The following is a 23,946-nucleotide window of genomic DNA, read 5'->3' as shown; positions in this document are numbered from 1 at the left end:
CAGGGGGGCGGGGGCATGGTTTCATCGTCAGCCTGATTGTCTGCCCCGAGGTCAACGTCCACCTCATCGTCCTCCTCCTCTTCCTCTCTCTCCTGAGGTGGACCGGCAGGCCCTTCTGGCAATTCTTGTTCCCTCCTGATTGCCAAGTTGTGCAGCACACCACTACGAATTGAGCTACCTGCTCAGGATGGTATTGGAGCTTGCCTCCTGAGTGGTCCAGGCATCTAAAGTGCTGCTTAACCACTCCAATTGTCTTTTCGACGATATTGCGTGTGGCTATGTGGCTTCCATTGCATCGCTTCTCAGCTGCTGTCTGGGTGTTACTCAGGGAGGTCATCAGCCAGGTGGTGAGGCCATATCCTTTGTCACCAAGCATCCAGCATTGATCCTGTGGCTGACTGGTAAACATGTCAGATACAGCGCTCTCAAGCAGGATGTGAGCATCATGGATGCTGTCCAGAAATTTGACATTTACTGCCATTATAATTTGCTTGTGGTCAACAACAAGTTGCACATTCAGGGAGTGGAGTCCCTTTCGGTTCGCAGGGTGATGTGTGTACAGTCTATTGCTCCCTGCACCTTGGGGAAGTTTGCTATTCTCAAGAAACCCAAAGCCCTCTCAGTCTTTGCCTCCCTGGTCATAGGGAAGCTGATAAAGCCCATCCTGCCAGCGTAAAGAGCTTCAGTCACCTGTCGAATGCTGCAATGTGTGGCATGCTGAGAGATACCGCAAATGTCGCCAGCTGAGGCTTGAAAGGAACCCGATGCATAGAAAGAAAGTGCCGCAATTACCTTGACCTCAACGGACAGAGCGGTCCTGATGGTAGACTGTAGATCTCCCCTAATGAGCTGGCATATCTCACTGCTGACCCCTTTCTGGAAGCGCAGTCTCCTAAGGCACGTGTTATCGGACAAGTTCAGGTAAGACCGCTTCTCCTTGTAAGTGCGTTGGGTGTAAGTTCTCATCCTCCTCCTCCTCAATCTGCCACCTCTTTGATTGGGCACATAATGCTCTTCAATATGCCTTCTGCCATCTCTAGTCTGCAGCATGTGTGTAGTCATCAAGACAGGCTGAGAAATTACAGGCCCCATTACAATAACAATCACTATTATACCTATTGTTCACAAGCAATAAATTTACCTACTAAAACAAATAAAATAAATTCAATTCATCCAGAGTATGAAAAGATGTTTGTTCAGATTTTCAAATCACCTTAAAATAATTCCAGATTACATCAAAATTCCCCAGAAGTTGAAGCAGCCTTTTATATGAAAAGTCCTCCGATTTACAAAACGCCGTCCACACCGCTGGGTTAAGGTCATGTGAGGGCAGCTTTTCTTCAGCGTTTTTTTCTGCGTGCGATATTTTCGGCAAGATGCCGAAAGTAATGCTTGCCGATATTATGAGCGTTAGTTTACATTTTTCTGACGCTTACGGCGTGTTACAGTCCGTGTGTTACAGTCCGCGTGTTACAGTCTGCATGTTACAGTCCATGTGTTGCAGTCCATGTGTTACATACCGTGTGTTACAGTCCGTGGGTTACAGTCCGTGGGTTACAGCCCGTGTGAGACAGTCCGCGTGTTACAGTCCATGGGTTACAGCCCATGTGAGACAGTCCGCGTGTTACAGTCCATGTGAGACGGTCCGCGTGTTACAGTCTGCATGTTACAGTCCATGTGAGATAGTCGCGTGTTACAGTCCGTGTGTTATAGTCCGGGTGTTACAGTTCGTGTGTTACAGTCCATGTGTTTCTATAACTGTGTCACAGTCCGTGTGTCACAGTCCATGTGTTACAGTCCGTGTGTTACAGCCCTTGTGTTACAGTCTGCGTGTTACAGTCCTTGTGTCACAGTCTGTGTGAGACAGTCCGTGTGTTACATGCCATGTGTTACAGTCCGTGTGAGACGGTCCATTTGTTACAGTCTATGTGAGATGGTCCATTTGTTACAATCCTTGTGTCACAGTCTGTGTGAGACAGTCCGCGTGTTACAGTCCATGTGTTACAGTCTGCGTGAGACAGTCAATGTGAGTGCGCGTGTTATAGTCTGCGTGTTATAGTCTGCGTGTTATAGTCCGCGTGTTACAGTCTGTGTGAGACAGTTCGTATGTTACAATCCATGTGTTACAGCCCGTGTGAGACAGTCCACATGTTACAGTCCATGTGAGACAATCCATGTGTTGCATTACATGTGTTACAGTCCGTGTGTTACAGTTCATGTGTTACAGCCTTGTATTACAGTCCGTGTGTTAGAGTTCTTGTGTTACAATCCTTGTGAAACAGTCTGTGTGTTACAGTCCTTGTGTCACAGTCTGTGTGTTACAGTCCATGTGATACAGCCCGTGTGTTACAGTCCAGGTGACACAGTCCGTGTGAGACAATCCGTGTGTTACAGTCCATGTGAGACAGTCCGTGTGTTACAGTCCGTTAGTGCTTCAATGCTGGGGATGTTAGCCTGGGCGAGGACACTGATGTTGGTACGTCTGTCTTCCCAGGGGATTTGCAGGATCTTGCCGAGCCATCGTTGGTGATATATCTCCAGCAACTAGATGTGTCTTCTGTAAGTCGTCCATGCCTCTGATCCATACAGGAGGGCGGGTACTCCTACAGCCCTGTAGACCATGAGCTTGGTGGTAGGTTTGAGGGCCTGGTCTTCGAACACTCTTTTTCTCAGGCAGCCGAATGCTGCACTGGCGCACTGGAGGTGGTGTTGAATCTCATCGTCAATGTCTGCAATTGTTGATAATAGGCTCCCGAGGTATGGGAAATGGTCCATGTTATCCAGGGCCACGCCATGAATCTTGATGACTGGTCGCATGATACAGTCCATGTGTTGCATTACGTGTGTTACAGTCCACATGTTACATTCCGTGTGTTACAGTCCTTGTGTTACAGGCCGGTGTTACAGTCCGTGGGTTACAGTCCGTGTGTTACAGTCCGTGTGTTACAGTCCGTGAGTTACAGTCCGTCTGAGACAGTCCTTGTGTTACTGTCTGTGTGTTACTGTCCATGTGAGACAGTCCGTGTGTTACAGTCCTTGTGTTACAGGCCGGTGTTACAGTCCGTGGGTTACAGTCCGTGTGTTACAGTCCGTGTGTTACAGTCCGTGAGTTACAGTCCGTCTGAGACAGTCCTTGTGTTACTGTCTGTGTGTTACTGTCCATGTGAGACAGTCCGTGTGTTACAGTCTGTGTGTTACAGTCCTTGTGTTACAGTCCGTGTGAGACAGTCCATGTGAGACAGTCCGTTACAGTCGTTGTGTAACAATTGTAGTATTACAGTCCGCGTGTTACAGTCCTTGTGAGATAGTCCTTGTGTCACTGTCCGTGTGTTACTGTCCGTGTGAGACAATCCGTGTGTTACAGTCCGTGTGAGACATTCCATGTCTTACAGTCCGTGTTTTACAGTCCGTGTGTTACACTCCGTGTGTTACGGTCCATGTGTTACAGTCGCATGTTACAGTCCGCGTGAGACAGTCCGTGTGAAACAGTCCGTGTGTTATAGTCCATGTGAGACAGTCCGTGTGAGACTGTCCGTGTGTTACATTCCATGTGTTCCAGTCTGTGTCCGACAACCCTTGTGAGACAGTCCGTGTGAGGCAGTCGGTGTGTTACAGTCCTTGTGTTAAAGTCCGTGTGGGACAGTCCATGTGTTACAGTCTGTGTGTTACAGTCTGTGTATTACAGTCCATGTGTTACAGTCTCTGTTACAGTCCATGTGAGACAGTCAGTGTGTTACAGTCTGCGTGTTACAGTCCGCATGTTACAGTCCGTATGTTACATTCCGTAGGTGTTACAGTCAGTATGTGACAGTCCATGTGAGAAAGTCCGTGTGTTACAGTCCTTATGTTACAGTCCGTGTGAGACAGTCCGTCTGAGACAGTCCTTGTGTTACTGTCCATGTGTTACTGTCCATGTGAGACAGTCCGTGTGTTACAGTCTGTGTGTTACAGTTCTTGTGTTACAGTCCTTGTGTTACAGTCCGTGTGAGACAGTCCGTTACAATCGTTGTGTAACAATTGTAGTATTACAGTCCGCTTGTTACAGTGCACGTGAGAAAGTCCGCTTGTTACAGTCCCTGTATAACACTCCGTGTATTACAGTCCTTGTGAGATAGTCCTTGTGTCACTGTCCGTGTGAGACAATCCGTGTGTTACAGTCCGTGTGAGACATTCCATGTCTTACAGTCCGTGTTTTACAATCCGTGTGTTACACTCCTTGTGTTACGGTCCATGTGTTACAGTCGCATGTTACAGTCCGCGTGAGACAGTCCGTGTGAAACAGTCCATGTGTTCCAGTCTGTGTCCGACAACCCTTGTGAGACAGTCCGTGTGAGGCAGTCGGTGTGTTACAGTCCTTGTGTTAAAGTCCGTGTGGGACAGTCCATGTGTTACAGTCTGTGTGTTACAGTCTGTGTATTACAGTCCCTGTGTTACAGTCTCTGTGTTACAGTCCATGTGAGACAGTCAGTGTGTTACAGTCTACGTGTTACAGTCCGCATGTTACAGTCCGTATGTTACATTTCGTAGGTTACAGTCAGTATGTGACAGTCCATGTGAGAAAGTCCGTGTGCTACAGTCCGTGTGTTACAGTCCATGTGAGATAGTCCGTGTGAGACAGTCCGTTTGTTACAGTCCGTGTGTTACAGTCCGTGTGAGGCAGTCCGCGTGTTACAGTTCGTGCGTTACAATCCTTGTTTTACAGTCCCTGTGTTACCGTCCATGTGTGAGTCTGTGTGAGACAATCCTTGTGAGACAGTCTATGTGTTACACCCCGTGAGTTACAGTCCGTGTGTTACAATCCCTGTGGGGCTGTCTTGTGTACATATGACCTTTGGTGCTTTGGAGGATGAGGTGCAAATGTGGGAATGTCTTCCAAAATTTTAAATTTGTTTTGCCGAAACAGGAAAATGGAGTTGTTTCTCCCATGAAAGGATGGAATTATAAATCTCCAGTTGGTCTGTTTTGTATTTAATCAGTGTTTACGTATGACCCTGTAACAGGTTAACTGGCTGTAAATTTGATGATTTGACAGGTTAATTTGATGGCTTGAATTTCAATTATAAAGCAAACATTAGCAGTGATGTGTTGTTTAATGATGTGATATCAACGCAATGCTTTCTGGAGGAGGGTTCCATGTAATTTTAAGTGCTAAGTGTGCTGTTAGATTAACCGCCTGCACTGTTGCAGTAGTACAGGGACCACAGCCATGTTTAATCCTGGATAGCTATGGTGTACAGCTCGTGCGTCAGTGAGCTGCGGACAGCAGAACAGCTTGGCTTCCCAGAATTAAGCCTGAAAGAAGCGTTCACTTGTCTTTATTCTGCTGCCCACTCCCTTTGGCCTTTCATATTATTCCTTTACAAATATTTATTTACTTCCCTTTTAAAAGCTATTATGGGCCAGTGTTTGCTGTGGACTCATTGATAAAGATTGATTGCCAGGATTAGTCAACAAGTGCATTATCGCTGTATCAGCCGACTACCAGGATGGTCGGAGGTGAACAAGGTGGACCGTGGTCTGTTTACGACCAGCAATGCCTATGTTCCTATAGATCCAGCTTCGATCACAGCTTCTGCTGGGGCATTCTGCACAATAACATCTTTCTGCTTATTTAAAAAAAATGCTTCCTCTATCCCTCACCCTTTTGATGATGGTAAATTTATGCTCCTCGATCAGTTTACCCCATCGCACGTCCTCATGATTTTGATCATCACTATATTCATCTCCTCAGCCCAAGCATCCCCAGTCTCTGATCAAAGTATCAGCTTCGTGAATTGTTGCAGCACCATCTCCATGATCTTGATATCATTCCTAATATGACCAAATCTCCATGCCCGATGCTAACTACAGTGGTTAACAATGGTTGGATACACAGGCCCAAAAATATGGCCCGCTTTTGCGCCTCCGTTATCGCCTCCGGGAGGTCTGATAATGGGGCGCGAACCACTTACCGACTGGGCGTGGCAAAAGAAATGGCTACCTGTGGCGGCAGTAACCCCTGGCACCTAGACCTCCTGCGCCCGGAGATCATGACGTCATTGTCCTGCGCATCGCTCCGGTAACGCCACGAACCTGAACTTCGGTCCTGCCCCCTGCAGCATCGCCAAACGACACCGACAGCTGCAGGAGGCATTGTTCGAGAGGCCGGGCGCTTGGGGGGGAAAAGTTGCAAAGTGTTGCAATACAGAGAGACCTGGGGGTCCTTGTGCATGAAACACAAAAATTAGTATGCAGGTACAGCAAGTAATCAGGAAGGCCAATGGAATGTTAGCCTTTGGAAGGGGGATAGAGTATAAAAGCAGAGAAGTCCTGCTACAACTGTACAGGGTATTGCTGAGGCCACAGTACTGCATACAGTTTTGGTCTCCGTATTTAAGGAAGGATATACTTGCATTGGAGGCTGTTCAGAGAAGGTTCACTCAATTGATTCCGGAAATAGGGGGGTTGATTTATGAGGATAGGTTGAGTTGGTTGGGCTATACACATTGGAGTTCAGAAGAATGAGAGGTGATCTTATTGAAACTTATAAGATAATGAGGGGGCTCAACAAGGTGGATGCAGAGAGGATGGTTCCACTCATAGGAGAAACTAAAACTCGATGACATAGTCTTAGAATAAGGGGCTGCCCATTTAAAACTGAGATGAGAAGAAATTTCTTCTCTCACAGGGTTGCAAATCTGTGGAATTCTCTGCCCCAGAGAGCTGTGGAGGCTGGGTCATTGAATATATTTAAGGCAGAGATAGACAGATTTTTGAGAGATAAGGAAGTAAAGGGTTATGGGGAGCGGGCAGGGAAGTGGAGCTGAGTCCATGATCAGATCAGCCATGAATGGCGGAGCAGGCTCGAGGGACAAAATGACCTACTTCTGCTCCTATTTCTTATGTTCTTAAAAGTTAAAGGGGTTGTTGGTGCGGGTAAGAAAAAAAATTTGCGAATGCATAATGGTAATTTTTCTGATTTTTCTTCAGCCGCGATCGATCAGCCCTGCTCTCTTCGGCAGAGCTTGGGGCTGATGGGGCCAGATCGCGACTGGCGTTGGGGACCAGCTCACCGGTCCCAATGCAGGGCCTACAGTGATAGCCCTTCCCTATAAGGGAGGGAAGGAGACTTGGAACCTGGCAGCGCTGCACAACTACTGCTCCGCCCCCGTCCTTTAGTGCTCCAATATCCAGTTTAGAGAAAGCTGAGAATCATTAGCGCTTGACGCTAATTTTTCCAGATTTCAAAAGGTAGCGTCTCCGAATTTCTCCCCCCAGGTCTGTGTTGAGTGATCAGATCTCAGACAAAGTATTCTTGAAGCAGGAGATCCGGAAGGCTCAGGGCAAACATGTGCCCTTAAAGAAAAAGTGTGGGAATAATAATTCTAGAGCCCCTGGATATCTAGGGACTTACACGGGAGGATAAAGAAAAAAAGGGATGCTCATGTCATATACCGACAGCTAACTACTATAGAATCATTAGAGGAATATAGAAAGTTAAGAGGCAAAATTAAAAAGGATATTAGGAATGCTAAGAGAAAGCACAAAAAATTCTTGGCTAGTAATATTAAGGAAAACCCTAAGACGTTCTATAAATATATTAAGAGTAAGAGGGTAACTAAATAAAGGTTAGGGCCTATTAGAGACCATTAGGGTAATCTTTGTGTGGAGGCGGAAGATGTTGGTAAGGTTCTTAACGAATACTTTGCATCTGTTTTCACAAAGGAAAGGGGTAATGCAGATGCTGCTATTGAGGAGGAGTGTGATATTCTGGATGAAATAAATATAGTGAGAGAGGAAGTATTAAGGGGTTTAGCAGCATTAAAAGTAGATAAGTCCCCAGGCCTGGATGAAATGCATCCCAGGCTGTTGAGCGAAGTAAAAGAGGAAATAGCAGAGGCCTTGACCGTCATTTTCCAGTCCTCTTTGGATCTGGGCATGGTACCGGAGGATTGGAGGACTGCTAATGTAGTACCCTTGTTTAAGAAGGGAGAACGGGATAGGCTGAGTAATTACAGGTCTGTCAGCCTAGCCTCAGTGGTGGGAAAATTATTGGAAAACTCCTGAAAGACAGGATAAATCTACATTTGAAAGTCAAGGATTAATTAGGGACAGTCAGCACAGATTTTTTAAGGGAAGATTGTGTTTGACTAACCTGATTGAATTTTGAGGAGGTAACCAGGAGGGTCGATGAGGGTAGTGCGTACGATGTAGTGTATATGGACTTTAGCAAAGCTTTTGATAAGGTCCCACATGGTAGACTGGTCACAAAGGTTAAAGCCCATGGGATCCAGGGCAAAGTGGCAAGTTGGATCCAAAATTAGCTTAGAGGTAGGAAGCAAAGGGTAATGGTTGATGGATATTTTTGTGACTGGAAGGATGTTTCCAGTGGGGTTCCGCAGGGTTCAGTACTGGGTCCCTTGCTTTTTGTGGTATATATCAACGATTTAGATTTGAATATAGGAGTATGATTAAGAAGTTTGCAGAAGACACTAAAATTGGCTGTGTGGTTAATAATGAAGAGGAAAGTCATGGGCTGCAGGAGGATATCAATCGACTGGTCAGGTGGGCAGAGCAGTGGCAAATGGAATTTAATTCAGAGAAGTGTGAGGTAATGCACTTTGGGAGGGCTAATAAGGAAAGAGTATACACATTAAGCGGTAGGCCACTTAATAGTGTGGATGAACAAAGGGACCTTGGAGTGCTTGTCCACAGATCCCTGAAACTAGCAGGCCAGGTGGATAAGGTGGTGAAGAAGGCATATGGAATGCTTGCCTTTATTGGCTGAGGCATAGAATATAAGAGCAGGGAGGTTATGCTTAAATTGTATAATACTTTGGTTAGACCACAGCTGGAGTACTGCGTGCAATTCTGGTTTCCGTATTATAGGAAGGACGTGATTGCACGAGAGAGGATGCAGAGGAGATTTACTAGGATGCTGCCTGGAATGGAGAATCTTAGTTATGAGGACAGATTGGATAGGTTGGGTTTGTTCTCATTGGAACAGAGGAGGTTGAGAGGAGACCTCATTGAGGTGTACAAAATATTGAGGGGCCTCGACATAGTGGATAGTAAGGGCCTATTTCCATTGATGGAGGAGTCTATCACGAGGGGACATAGTTTTAAGGTGGGTGGTGGAAAGTTTGGAGGGGATTTGAGGGGGAGCTTCTTTACGCAGTGGGTTGTAGAGATCTGAAACTCATTGCCTGGAAGAGTAGTGAATGCAGAAATCCTCACCACTTTTAAGAGATGGTTGGATGGACACTTAAAGTGCAGTAACCTGCTGGGTTACGGACCTAGAGCTGGTAATTGGGATTAGACTGGATAACCTCTTGTTGGCCGGTACAGATATAATGGTAAGTACAGCAGGGAATCGAATATGGCCAGGGTGATCTCCTGGACTAGTTTTGATCGCCTGGATGGGTCGGAGAGAAATTTTCCCAGATTTTTTTCCCTAAATTGGCTTGGGTTTTTATCAGGTTTTTGCCTCTCCCAGGAGATCACATGACTCCGGTTCGGGTGTAGAATGTTTCAGTATAAGGGGTGTCGCAGTTGTGTGGGGCGGACTGGTTGGGCTGGGTGCTCTTTAACTTTCTGCCATTGTTTATTGTTCATAGGTTTATATGTAACCTTCAGGGCTGTTGACTGAGGGATTTGTGGCTCTTTCTCGGCTGGCGCGGACACAATGGGCTGAAATGGCCTCCTTCTGCGCTGTAAATTTCTATGTTTCTATGTTTACTGCGGTGGGGGAGGGCTGGAAGAGTCTGCAGAACACGTCCAAATGACCTTTCTTCCATCTGTGTGTGATGTGTGAGTGCTGAGGATATGGTCAGGTTCGCTATGATGCCTCAACAGTTGAATAGCCTGTGCACTGCCTCCAGCATCTCATCACCAGAAATAGACACAGCATTCAAGGTGGGGTCTGATCGGAGCACTATACAGTTTGATCATGACTACCTCTGGCTTGTAGTCTACTGTTTTGCCTATGTGGTTAGACATTGTATTCGTTTTGTTGATTCTAGCACTGCATTGGTTGAGCATCAAGTCTACTCAGACTCCTAGGTCTCTTTCAACTTGATCCTTCCCTATTTCAGCACCACTCATGGACTATCTGTCTCACCCATCTTTCCAGCAGATATGCAGTACTGCTCAATTTTCTGCGTTAAGTTTCAGCTGCCATGGTTGCAGCCGCATGTATATTTTGTCCAACTCATTCTGTGTTTGCTATGCTAGCTCCTTCGATTCCGCTGCTATTTGGCAATATAAATGAACTGGTACAATTTAAAAGAGGGTGCAGGAACAGAGAGACTTGGGGTTGACATACATCTTTGAAGGTGGCAGAACAAGTTGAGAAGACTGTTTTAACAAACATGCGGTATACTTGGCTTTATAAATAGAGGAAAAGAGTACAAAAGCAAGGAAGTGATAGGAAACCTTTATAAAACGCTGTTTAGGCCCTAGCTGGAGGATTGCGTCTGATGCACTTTAGGAAGGATGTCACGGCCTTGAAGAGAGTTCAGAGGAGATTTACTAGAATTGTACCTGGGATGAGAGACTTCAGTTATGCGGAGAGACTAGAGAAGCTGGGATTGTTCATCTATAAGCAGAGAAGGTTAGAAGGAGATTTAATAGAGGGGATCAAAATCATGTGTATTCAAGGTGGAGGGGTGCGGGGAAATTCTACTTTGCCCTCTGAGTCGAACTAGATCAGATACAGAATGTCCTAAGTGGATGCTGAAACTTCTTCAACATTGGCGGAATTTCAGCTGCATCAGTCAGAACAGGATTCCCAACTGAACCAGTGTGACAGACCCATTTACACCAAACACCCTGCTTGTTTTTTTTTGGCCAGCCAGATGTGGGGTTTGGGTTTAGATCCTGACTAAGAATGATCTCGTGTGCTGACTGACAAATGGGTGGCGCAGTGCTTTGTAAATACAGCCCAGGCTGACGAGGGGATAGCGCCTTTTTCAGATCATTCATGTTATAATGATTGGTATTGTGCAATTCAGTGCCTGGGTCTCAACTCAGTCTAGTCACAGGGAATGAAGACCTCCAGCCTCCGATGAGGATTAGGTATTACTTGTTCGCTGTTGTATCATTAGTTTCTTCTCCTTGGTCTGGAAGGGAACCGTGACTAAATTAAATGTTTCTCCTCTCAAAAGAGCGCTAATGATCCTGTGTAAAGTAGATGTCGTTCATCTCAATCTGCTTGAGTCACTGTCAAACCACAGCGGTAAACTGCCCTCATGTTTCGTACTGCTCGCGTCGTCCAGTGCAGAATAGAAACATAAGGTGCGGGAATTGGACAAGCCACAGTGATGCAAGGGGCCACCCATGCTAGTTTGGGATTGAGATAGATTGCCGGGTCAAGCCATGAAGGGCTCTATTAATTTGGCTCTATCTGACCTCGGAATGGTTGATGGTGTCGAGAGGGTATCAAATCCTTCTTTACAGGCATCAGAGAAATGTAAGAGTAAGGCCATGTACCTCCAGACTAAAACCTCGCGAACATTCTCCTTCAATAAGGGAGTCGAGGGTTATGGGGAGCGGGCGGGGAAGTGGAGTTGAGGCCAAGATCAGATCAGCCATGACCTTATTGAATGACGGAGCAGGCTCGAGGGGCCGAATGTCCTTCACCTGCTCCCATTTCTTATGTTCTTATGTTCTTCAATGGTGCGTAGTAATCCCCCAGCTCCGTGCACTGGATATGACAGTGGTAGCAGGTTGCAGGAGTTAATATGACAAGGCCAGCCTTTTCAATCTGCTCCCAGTCACAGTGCCACAGTCTCGCCAAATCAAAGAAGGCAATCCCTCCCCGCAGTCTGGGACTACTTATACTTCAATAGCAGATAATCTTCCCTGATCAATAAGCAGTCAGGAGCCATCAATCACATTAAATCACCGCTTTTGGTCAACGATGCTCATTAGGGTGTAGTGTAGCGTCACTGGGCAGCGATGGTCGGCTATGAATAATTCAGCAGTGAGGTGCTCGGAGTAAGGGTGGGCTGCCCAATCCCACGTGGGCGAAAGTAAGAACTTGCATTTATATAGTGCCTTTTCCTAAACCAGGAGCTCAGTTGTAACACCCCTACTGCCGCCCCAGTTGCAAGCAAATAACTCGGCACGGACTCTGAAGGGAGCCAGGGACCTGCCAGGTCTGCATGACACAACTGTTCACACAGTCAATCCGATGAGCCATTGAGCAAGGTCCCAGAAGGCCTCGGCTTCAGTTCCTGGTCTCGGCTGGGTTGGTTGATCTGGGCTAAGGCAGCATTAGGACGATCGGGCTCAGTGACCAGGGAGACAAAATATTAACCAAGATTGACATTGCTATCCATGTGTGGATCTGACCATACGATTCTCTTAACAAAAGTCCATTTACTGCTATCACTGGGAGTCATGTAGGAAATTGGGCCGTTTACCATGATCCCTGTCCTCTACAAAACTACAAAAGGACCTTCACGTGACACAAGTCGATGCAAATATGAGCTTGCATAAAGAAAGTGTCGGTGACAGAAACAACCGTGGACACAGAGTAACCCTTTGCTGTTTCCTTGTTCACAGGTCAGCAGGTTCTTGGATTGGTGGAGAATCAGAGTGATTGGTACCTTGGGAACTTGTGGAAGAATCACAGGCCTTGGCCGGCGCTGAGTCGAGGATATAACACAGGTAAGCAACCCATCAAATTATAAAACGGCAGGCACTAATCCCTTCTGCTGTAACTATTTTGTCTCCACTGGGCAATTTCCCAATCTTTCTCTAATTGATGCTAATTGGAACGGTGACACCTCACCTATATGGATGGATCTGAGCAAACAGTTTCTTCAGCATGAATCAAAAATCTAGTTCAAATTTCAGACCATACTAATTTTAGAGTGAATCGATATTAGACTTTATAATTGTTATCCTGGTTTCCTCTTTAACAGTTCAATAGTTAGAACAAATGTAAAGTGATCTCTTGATGGCTAGCACACAGCAGGATGGAGCTACAGGGCAGAAATCCCTCCCCTCCTGAGTCACCATATAGGGCACAGGCACTATGTCTCTCCCCTTTCCAAATTCCCAACACAGAACAGGCAGAGACATCCCCCCCCCACCTCTTCCCCAAATTCCCCATTCAGCAATTAGGCAGGGTTTTCTCACTCCCAAATTCCCCATACTGGGAATGAGCAGAGATTCCCGTCTCCGCTTTTCCACATTCCCCACAACAGGAGCAGCCCACTTCACCTGGTAAGGTGGCAAATGGAGTTTTCCTCTGAGACCAACTCACACAGTGCCAGCTGTGGCTCAGGAGACAGCTTTTGAAGATGCACTCACTGACCTTGACCAATGATCTGAGTTCATGAAACTTCTTTGGCCACTGGAGCCAGGTGGTAGGGGCGACACTGCTGGGTATCAATGACTATGGAACACAGGCTGGTAGAGGAGTTGAGGTACTCCTGTGCGTAATAAAAAGTTGTTCTTCAACTTCTGCCTCAAAAGCTAATTAAAGCTTCTCCTCTGACTTATCAGCCCCACCTAGCACAATTACATCAGTAATATGTTTGGGCTGCACATTTGTTTTTCAATAAGGAAACATAAGAAAAAAAGAAAGACTTGCATTTATATAGCGCCTTTCACGACCACCAGACGTCTCAAAGCGCTTCACAGCCAATGAAGTTCTTTTGGAATGTAGTCATTATTGTAATGTAGGAAACGCTGAGCCAATTTGCGCACAGCAAGCTCCCACAAACAGCAATGTGATAATGACCAGATAATCTGTTTTTTTGTTATGTTAATTGATGGGATAAATATTGTCCAGGACACCGGGGATAACTCCCCTGTTCTTCTTCAAAATAGTGCCATAGGATCTTATACATCCATCTGAGAGAGAAGGCGGGGCCTCAGTTCAACATCTCATCTGAAAGTCGGCACCTCCGACAGTGCAGCACTTCCTCAGCACTGGGATTGTCAGCCTAGATTTATGTGCTCAAGTCCCTGGAGTGGGACTTGAACCCACAACCTTCTAAGTCAGAGGCCAGTGTTCTACCCACTGAGCCACAGCTGACACTGTCCATAATCCATCTCATCCTCCTTAAACTGCTTGTATAGCTAAAATACCCATTGTATAAGTTGTATTGAGCAACATGGGACTATACCTTGCAATGTTTCTGGACACTCTTCTCCCTCCTCCATCGAGGTGCTGGTTCATCGCAGGGGTCCAGCTCACATTGTCCCAATTGTCCAATAGTGAAACCTGGAGTATAGCAATAGTACTCCTTTGTGCCCTGAAGCTGTCGTTCACACATCTCTCCAAAGGTGGGCCGTTTAAAGAGGAAACCACATCAAAGCTAGCTCATTAGCATCTTAATTAACGATCACCTCCGAGCCCTTCCCTAAACTGGTATGAATATGCTATGCTTTTAAAAAGTCAACATTAAAGATAACTCTTTCTAAATCCTTTCTGGAGAAAAATTGGTCAAAAGGTCCCAAAATGTTTATTTTATCCCGCCACTCCCTGTTTGAAAGCTTACAGCACACAGCTCCTCTCCTTTGCCCCACCATTGGTGGCCATCCCTTCAGTATCCAAGGTCCCACTCCGAAATCCCTTCTCTAAACCTCTCCAACCCTCAAGCTCCTTCTCTTCCTTTAAGACCGTCCTTAAAACCCACATTTTTGCCCAAGCCTTTGTCACCTCTCTCATCCTCTCCTTTGTCCAAATACCCATTTTGCTCTGGTCGATTGGGATTTTTTGCTACCTTACAAGCATGAGGCAAACACAACGTTTTCGTCCCTCAACTCTGAATGCAGACTTCATTGCCATAAACTCACATCCATCCTCCTTACTTGCACGCATTCCTGGTAACGATCTCTGGCTCTCCTTGCTTAATGGATACAGGATAATGTTGTGTGGCCATACTTGTGGAAAAATCACCCGCTGCTGCTCACAGATAGCTGCAACCATGTGCTTGGCTCGTAAGTTAATCAGTTGGAATTGAGTCACAGATCAAAGGACTTTTGCGACAGAGTTGCCAGGGAGACTTTCGGAGAACTTAAGATGTGTAAAATAAAGAAGAGCACCAATCAATCAAATCTAACCTCGCAGCCGAAAGTTAAAAAGCTGTTTGAATCTAGATGAGCTTCAGAAACATATACAGGAGTTTTTACCAATTGTGTACAATACCTGCATTGGTTGTCTGGGTTGCAAAAAAAAAAGCCCATCAACATTCAGGGAGTTTTGGAGCGAGAAATTAACTATTACATAAGAAATAGGAGCAGGAGTAGGTCATTTGGCCCCTTGAGCCTGCTCCGCCATTCAATAAGATCATGGCTGATCTGGTCTTGGCCTCAGTTCCACTTTCCTGCCTGCTCCCCATAACCCTTGACATCCTTGTTTATCTAGCTTCCCTTTGAATGCATCTATGTGGAAGCGTCATCAGTTTAGCAACGGAGCGGGTGTGCTGTTGTGCCACCCCGTGTTAAGGGACCGTGTGCGCCTCACTGGAGACTGGGAAGAGGCCAGGACTCTTTGATTGTACAAGAGCATGGTTTAAAGAGAGAGAGAGAGAGAGACGGAGGCTTTTCACTGCTGGCATGCTGCGGAGACACAAGGGACTTCGTCTTTAATCTGCTGTCAACAGAGACAGAAGGCAGATGTGTTCAAAATGTTGCTTTCATGTTTCCTCTCTGCTCCTCCCAAGGGATCCAAAGGTTAACATCCCTGTTCTCCCGCTTTCTGTTGATTGTCAGTTTGAATAGACTGGATGTACAAGACATGCGTTGTCAAGGTAACGTCTGCAGCTCTTCCTTGGCACCCAGGGTGCCTGCAGCTCAGCCTATGCCACGCAAAATCAACTGCAGTGTCTTCTGGGAAAAGCAGCATTCGATTGATTAATTTGGCAAGAGCACTGTACGGCAGTATTACATCGAATGTACAGCACAGAAACAGGCCACTCAGCCCAACTGGTCCATGCCGATGTTATGCTCCTCACGAGCTTCCTCCCTCATCTAACCCCATCAACATATCCTTCTATTCCTTTCTCCCGCATGTGCTTATCGAGTTTCCCCTTAATTGCATCTTTGCTGTTCACCTCAACCACTCTCTGTGGTAGCGAGTTCCACATTCTAACCATTCTCTGGGTAAAGAAGTTGCTCCTGAATTCCTTATTGGATTTATTAGTGACTATCACCTTCCAAAGCCAGTTATTGCGCAGGGCTCTGTGAGCTCCCTGACCCATCCCCACTATATCAGTGAAAGACCCTGACCCCTAATTAAATGTATTCATCTCTGTACGACCCTCAGTGGATATATTTGCAACGACCGCATGTGAAATTTTCTGAAGTCAATTAAGTGTCTTGTATTGATGGCCCCTAGTTCTGGTCTCCCCCTCAAGTGGTAACATCTTCTCTACGTCTACCCAATCAAGCCCTTTCATAATCTTGAAGACCTCGATCAGGTCACCCCTCAACCTTCTCTTTTCCAGAGAAAAGTGCCCCAGCCTCTGCAACCTCTCAGTTCTGGTATCATCCTTTGAATCTTTTTTCCACCCTCTCCAGTACCTCTACAGCCCTTTTATTATTTGGAGACCACAACTGTACACAGTACGCCAAGTGTGGTCTAAAGAAGGTTCAATACACGTTAAGCATAACGTCTCTGCTTTTCAGTTCTATTCCTATAGAAATGAACCCCACTGCTTGGTTTGCTATTTTTATGGCCTTATTAACCTGCATCGCTACTTTGCTCGTCCACATTTCATTCAACAAGAGCAACATTAGGAAGTATTAACCAATATTCCTACCTCTAAACACTGGGAGCGAGATACCCTCCCTTGTAGCTGGGGGACAATGAATCTCCGGTCTCCACCATGTCTTGATTCGGAGAAGCGCATGAGCGAAAGTAGAACACTTTTCCCACAGTATGCCTCAGATTAAAATCCATCCCCGCCATCCCTCCTGAAAAACGGCTCGCTCTTTTCAACTGAAAGATCCAGACACATCCTGTTTTTTTTAACCAAAGTGTCATCCCAAACACACACGCAATGTAAATAACACAGGAGCACAGTTTGCATTTAGAAGCAGTGTCTTTTTGGAAATGATGCCTGATATCTCAAGTGTGCAAAGACGTTTGCTGTCAATCATAGGAATAGGTATAGGTGATGGAGAAAGGAATGTTCCAGAGAGTCTTTGCCAAGCAGTCTCTTGTGCAAGTGAAATTATAGCCAGTGCTTTTAGATATAAACCATCCGGAAAAGGCCTGCCTGTAATTTTCTGTAAAGATGGTGCCCTTTAAACAAGGCACAACTAAAACTAACTTAGTTGGAACCATGGCCTCTGTTTAACACAGAACTAGAACAAAAAACAATTCTCCACTCTGTGGCTTGGCTCGAATGTATTTGCTTCATGGGTTCTTTGCTAAAGAATTCATAGCAACACATTGCTATTAAGAACTAGTTGGTTTATGAACAAAGGTTTAACAATCACACTACACATTACCAGTTCATCCACCAGGCTCACAACCACCTGCCTCATTGTGCTAAGCCACTCACAATTCAACAGCTCCACCAACCTGTGAGCATACTCATCCATGCATACATTACTCACAGGTGCATACATTACATTGGGAAGGGACAAATTTTAGGGGATCCTTGTTGGGAATGTTGCGGAAAGGGGACCCCACACCTCACAGTGTTTCCCCACTCAGTCCATGTGTCACTACCAGCACTCTCAATGACTTACACACCGTCCAAAGAAGTTATTGAGCAGGGCTCTGTGAGCTCCCTGACCCATCCCCGCTATATCAGTGAAAGACCCTGACTCCTAATTAAATGTATTCATCTCTGTACGACCCTCAGTGGATATATTTGCAAGTACCGCGTATTAAATTTTCTGGTCAATTAAGCTTTGCCGCTTCCTTCCTCTCCTGCCGTGTTGACTCCAGGCATCATTCCAGTACCTTATCCAAGTCTGTGCGTTGGCAAGCTATTTGAATGTGGAAGGCATCATAACCCAGCTTGATCCTGTTCGCAACCAGCGCCCATACACAGGCATTTTCTGGTAGGGGGCTGCTGGATAGATATCAGGAGCAGGAACCCTGGCCGATCTTCCTCTCTCTAACCTAGATGCGCCAAAGTCCTTTTCAGCATCCCATCTGGCTCTTGGTCTGATATCTGCGAACTCAGAACAGAATAGAGTTCAAAGCTGGTCTGTGTGGTTCCGTTATTCACTGGATAAACTTGCCGAACCATCGGGGAAGCCACTTTTATATAATACCCTGTCTCATAAGAACATAAGAGCATAAGAATTAGGAACAGGAGTAGGCCATCTAGCCCCTCGAGCCTGCTCTGCCATTCAAAAAGATCATGGCTGATCTGGCCATGGACTCAGCTTCACTTACCCGCCCGCTCCCCATAACCCTTAATTCCCGAATTGGTTAAAAATCTATCTATCTGTGATTTGAATACATTCAATCAGCTAGCCTCAACTGCTTCCTTGGGCAGAGAATTCCACAGATTCACAACCCTCTGGGAGAAGAAATTCCTTCTCAACTCAGTTTTAAATTGGCTCCCCCGTATTTTGAGGCTGTGCCCCCTAGTTCTAGTCTCCCCGACCAGTGGAAACAACCTCTCTGCCTCTCTCTTGTCTATCCCTTTCATTATTTTAAATGTTTCTATAAGATCACCCCTCATCCTTCTGAACTCCAAGGACTAAAGACCTAGACTACTCAATCTATCATCATAAGGTAACCCCCTCATCTCCGGAATCAGCCTAGTGAATCGTCTCTGCACCCCCTCCAAAGCTAGTATATCCTTCCTTAAGTAAGGTGACCAAAACTGCACGCAGTACTCCAGGTGCGGCCTCACCAATACCCTGTACAGTTGCAGCAGGATCTCCCTACTTTTGTACTCCATCCCATAGAGGTGTACCGATGGATGTGGTGTATTTAGGTTTCCAAAAGGCATTCGATAAGGTGCCACACAAAAGGTTACTGCGGAAGATAAAGGAATACGGAGTCAGAGGAAATGTATTAGCATGGATAGAGAATTGGCTGGCTAACAGAAAGCAGAGAGTCGGGATAAATGGGTCCGTTTCGGATTGGAAATCGGTAGTTAGTGGTGTGCCACAGGGATCGGTGCTGGGACCCCAACTGTTTACAATATACATAGATGACCTAGAAGAGGGGACAGAGTGTAGTGCAACAAAATGTGCAGATGACACAAAGATTAGTGGGAAAGTGGGTTGTGTAGAGGACACAGAGAGGCTGCAAAGAGATTTAGATAGGTTAAGCGAATGGGCTAAGGTTTGGCAGATGGAATACAATGTCGGAAAATGTGAGGTCATCCACCTTGGAAATAAAAACAGTAAAAGGGAATATTATTTGAATGGGGAGGAATTACAACATGCTGCGGTGCAGAGGGACCTGGGGATCCTTGCGCATGAATCCCAAAAAGTTAGTTTGCAGGTGCAGCAGGTAATCAGGAAGGCGAATGGAATGTTGGCCTTCATTGCGAGAGGAATAGAGTACAAAAGCAGGGAGGTCCTGCTGCAACTGTACAGGGTATTGGTGAGGCCGCACCTGGAGTACTGCATGCAGTTTTGGTCACCTTACTTAAGGAAGGATATACTAGCTTTGGAGGGGGTACAGAGATGATTCACTAGGCTGATTCCGGAGATGAGGGGGTTACCTTATGATGATAGGTTGAGTAGACAGGGTCTTTACTCCTTGGAGTTCAGAAGAATGAGGGGTGATCTTATAGAAACATTTAAAATAATGAAAGGGATAGACAAGATAGAGGCAGAGAGGTTGTTTCCACTGGTCGGGGAGACTAGAACTAGGGGGCACAGCCTCAAAATACGGGGGAGCCAATTTAAAACCGAGTTGAGAAGGAATTTCTTCTCCCAGAGGGTTGTGAATCTGTGGAATTCTCTGCCCAGGGAAGCAGTTGAGGCTAGTTCATTGAATGTATTCAAATCACAAATAGATAGATTTTTAACCAATTCGGGAATTGAGGGTTATGGGGAGCGGGCGGGTAAGTGGAGCTGAGTCCACGGCCAGATCAGCCATGATCTTGTTGAGTGGCGGAGCAGGCTCGAGGGGCTAGATGGCCTACTCCTGTTCCTAATTCTTATGTTCTTATGTTTTCTCGCAATGAAGGCCAACATTCTATTCGCCTTCCTGATTACCTGCTGCACCTGCAAACTAACTTTTTCGGATTCATGCACAAGGACCCCCAGGTCCCTCTGCACCGCAGCATGTTGTAATTCCTCCCCATTCAAATAATATTCCCTTTTACTGTTTTTTTTCCCAAGGTGGATGACCTCACATTTTCCGACATTGTATTCCATCTGCCAAACCTTAGCCCATTCGCTTAACCTATCTAAATCTCTTTGCAGCCTCTCTGTGTCTTCTACACAACCCGCTTTCCCACTAATCTTTGTGTCATCTGCACATTTTGTTACACTACACTCTGTCCCCTCTTCCAGGTCATCTATGTATATTGTAAACAGTTGTGGTCCCAGCACCGATCCCTGTGGCACATCACTAACCACCGATTTCCAACCCGAAAAGGACCCATTTATCCCGACTCTCTGCTTTCTGCTAATTAGCCAATTTTCTATCCATGCTAATACATTTCCTCTGACTCCGCGTACCTTTATCTTCTGCAGTAACCTTTTGTGTGGCACCTTATCGAATGCCTTTTGGAAATCTAAATACACCACATCCATCGGTACACCTCTATCCACCATGCTCGTTGTATCCTCAAAGAATTCCAGTAAATTAGTTAAACATGATTTCCCCTTCATGAATCCATGTTGCGTCTGCTTGATTGCACTATTCCTATCTAGATGTCCCGCTATTTCTTCCTTAATGATAGCTTCAAGCATTTTCCGCACTACAGATGTTAAACTAACCGGCCTATAGTTACCTGCCTTTTGTCTGCCCCCTTTTTTAAACAGAGGCGTTACATTAGCTGCTTTCCAATCCGCTGGTAGCTCCCCAGAGTCCAGAGAATTTTGGTAGATTATAACGAATGCATCTGCTATAACTTCCGCCATCTCTTTTAATACCCTGGGATGCATTTCATCAGGACCAGGGGACTTGTCTACCTTGAGTCCCATTAGCCTGTCCAGCACTACCTCCCTAGCGATAGTGATTGTCTCAAGGTCCTCCCTTCCCACATTCCCGTGACCAGCAATTTTTGGCATGGTTTTTGTGTCTTCCACTGTGAAGACCGAAGCAAAATAATTGTTTAAGGTCTCAGCCATTTCCACATTTCCCATTATTAAATCCCCCTTCTCATCTTCTAAGGGACCGACATTTACTTTAGTCACTCTTCTCCGTTTTATATATCGGTAAAAGCTTTTACTATCTGTTTTTATGTTTTGCGCAAGTTTACTTTCATAATCTATCTTTCCTTTCTTTATTGCTTTCTTAGTCATTCTTTGCTGTCGTTTAAAATTTTCCCAATCTTCTAGTTTCCCACTAACCTTGGCCACCTTTTACGCATTGGTTTTTAATTTGATACTCTCCTTTATTTCCTTGGTTATCCACGGCTGGTTATTCCTTCTCTTACCACCCGTCTTTTTCACTGGAATATATTTTTGTTTAGCACTATGAAAGTGCTCCTTAAAAGTCCTCCACTGTTCCTCAATTGTGCCACCGTTTAGTCTGTGTACCCAGTCTACTTTAGCCAACTCTGCCCTCATCCCACTGTCGTCCCCTTTGTTTAAGCATAGTACGTTCGTTTGAGACACTACTTCCTCACCCTCAATCTGTATTACAAATTCAACCATACTGTGATCACTCATTCCGAGAGGATCTTTTACCAGGAGATCGTTTATTATTCCTGTCTCATTACACAGGACCAGATCTAAGATAGCTTGCTTCCTTGTAGGTTCTGTAACAAACTGTTCCAAGAAACAATCCCGTATGCATTCTATGAATTCCTCCTCAAGGCTACCCCGTGCGATTTGATTTGACCAATCGATATGTAGGTTAAAATCACCCACGATTACTGCCTTCCTTTTCACATGCCTCCATCATTCCTTTGATTATTGTCCGCCCCACCGTAAAGTTATTATTTGGGGGCCTATAAACTACGCCCACCAATGACTTTTTCCCCTTACTGTCTCTAATCTCCACCCACAATGATTCAACATTTTGTTCATTAGAGCCAATATCGTCTCTCACAACTGCCCTGATATCATCCTTTATTAACAGAGCTACCCCACCTCCTTTCCCTTCTTGTCTATCTTTCCGAATTGTCAGATACCCCTGTATGTTTAATTCCTAGTCTTGGCCACCCTGCAACCACGTTTCAGTAATGGCCACCAAATCATACCCATTTGTAATGATTTGTGCCGTCAACTCATTTACTTTGTTTCGAATGCTTCGTGCGTTTAGGTAAAGTGTTTTAATACTAGTTTTTAAACCATGATTTTTAGTTTTGACCCCTCCTGCTGCCCCTTTATATTCATACATATTGTCCCTTCCTATCACGTTGTGGTTTACACTTACCCCAGTGCTACTCTGCTCTGTTGCCTCCTGCCTTTTGCATTCTTTCTTGGAGTTCTGTTCATCTGAGCTCTCATCCACTCTAACTAGCTCAGAGCCCTCTCCTGGGTTCCCATCTCCCTGCCAAGCTAGTTTAAAGCCCTCCCAGCCACACTCTCAAAACCACCTGCGAGAACATTGGTCCCGTCTCTGTTGAGGTGTAACCTGTCCGACTTGTACAGGTCCCACCTACCCCAGAAGCGGTCCCAATTGTTCAGGAAACTAAAGCCCTCCCTCCTACACCAATGCCCCAGCCACGTATTTATCTGACTAGCCTTCCTATTTCTACCCTCGCTAGTACGTGATACTGGCAGTAATCCCGAGATTACCACCTTTGAGGTCCTGACTTTCAATTTTACTCCTAGCTCCCTAAACTCAGCTTTCAGGACCTCACCCCTCTTTCTACCTATGTCGTTGGTACCAATGTGGACCACAACCACTGGCTGTTCCCCTTCCCTCCCCAGAATGCCCTGCAGTCGCTCAGTGACGTCATTGATCCTTGCACCAGGGAGGCAGCACACCATCCTGATGTCACTTTTGCTGCTGCAGAAGCGCCTATCTGCTCCTCTAACTATTGAATCTCCTATCACTATAGCCCTTCCCGTCTTCTTCCTCCCCCGCTGTGCAGCTGAGGCAACCACGGTGCTGTGGACTCCCCAGAGGCATCACCGCCCTCGCCAGTAGTCAGAATAGAGTACCGGTTGGAGAGCGGGATAGCCTCAGGGGACTCCTGCACTACCTGCCTCGCCATACTCTTGTGTGCGACGGTCACCCATTCCCTATCCTCCTGTACCCTTTTAATCTGTGGGGTGACCAACGAGCTATCCACGTACCTCTCGTTCTCTTGGATGCTCCTCAGTGCCTCCAGTCCTCGCTCAAGCTCCGAGACTCAGCGCTCAAGTTGGAGGAGCTGGAGACACTTCCTGCACATGTGGTCATCCCCGTTGCAGGAAGCATCCAGGAATTCCCACATGGCACAGGTGTTGCACTCCGTTTGAGCGAGCTGCCCTGCCATCCCACTAGTTACCCTTAAATTATCCAGCAAAAACACTGACTCCCACTACACACACCAAACAACTATTTAGTAATTTATCCTCTTATCTATTAGAACACAAAATCAAAGAGATATACTCACCAGCCGATCAGCCAACCACTGACCAGTTTGGCTGTGACGTCATTTTTTGATTTCTTGTCCCTCCTCCCCGCACTGCTCGCTCACAGATTGCCGCTGGGCCTTTGTAGGCCGCTAACCCCGGACTGCCGCTGACGCTGCTCCTCCCCTCTCCTTCACTTTACATACTATCAGAAGCCACATTTGAGATTCTAGATGGTCGTGGAATTATGGAATTCCGTGAATGCTAAGGGATCGAGGGTCTAGTGAGAAGGAGGAACTGAAGGAAATCCTTTTTAGGCAGGAAATTGTGTTTGGGAAA

General features: G+C 46.0%; 1 protein-coding gene across 3 annotated transcripts in view; it reads left to right on the top strand.

Moving 5' to 3' along the window:
* The window catches only part of large1 (LARGE xylosyl- and glucuronyltransferase 1), a 781,831-nt gene that overhangs the window by 635,814 nt on the left and 122,071 nt on the right, over positions 1-23,946 (top strand). For 2 of the 3 annotated variants that reach the window (XM_070900694.1, XM_070900695.1), the window contains one exon: positions 12,547-12,651. The exons of the other annotated variant lie outside the window; for it this stretch is intronic. In XM_070900694.1, the coding sequence (XP_070756795.1) occupies positions 12,547-12,651 (105 nt within the window). The remainder of the gene's footprint in view (positions 1-12,546; positions 12,652-23,946) is intronic. 3 annotated transcript variants of the gene reach the window in all.

This window comes from Pristiophorus japonicus, chromosome 15 (assembly GCF_044704955.1).
Source record: "Pristiophorus japonicus isolate sPriJap1 chromosome 15, sPriJap1.hap1, whole genome shotgun sequence".
In the NCBI taxonomy this organism is placed as follows: Eukaryota; Metazoa; Chordata; class Chondrichthyes; family Pristiophoridae; genus Pristiophorus; species Pristiophorus japonicus.
This window is presented reverse-complemented; position numbering and strand designations above follow the sequence as displayed.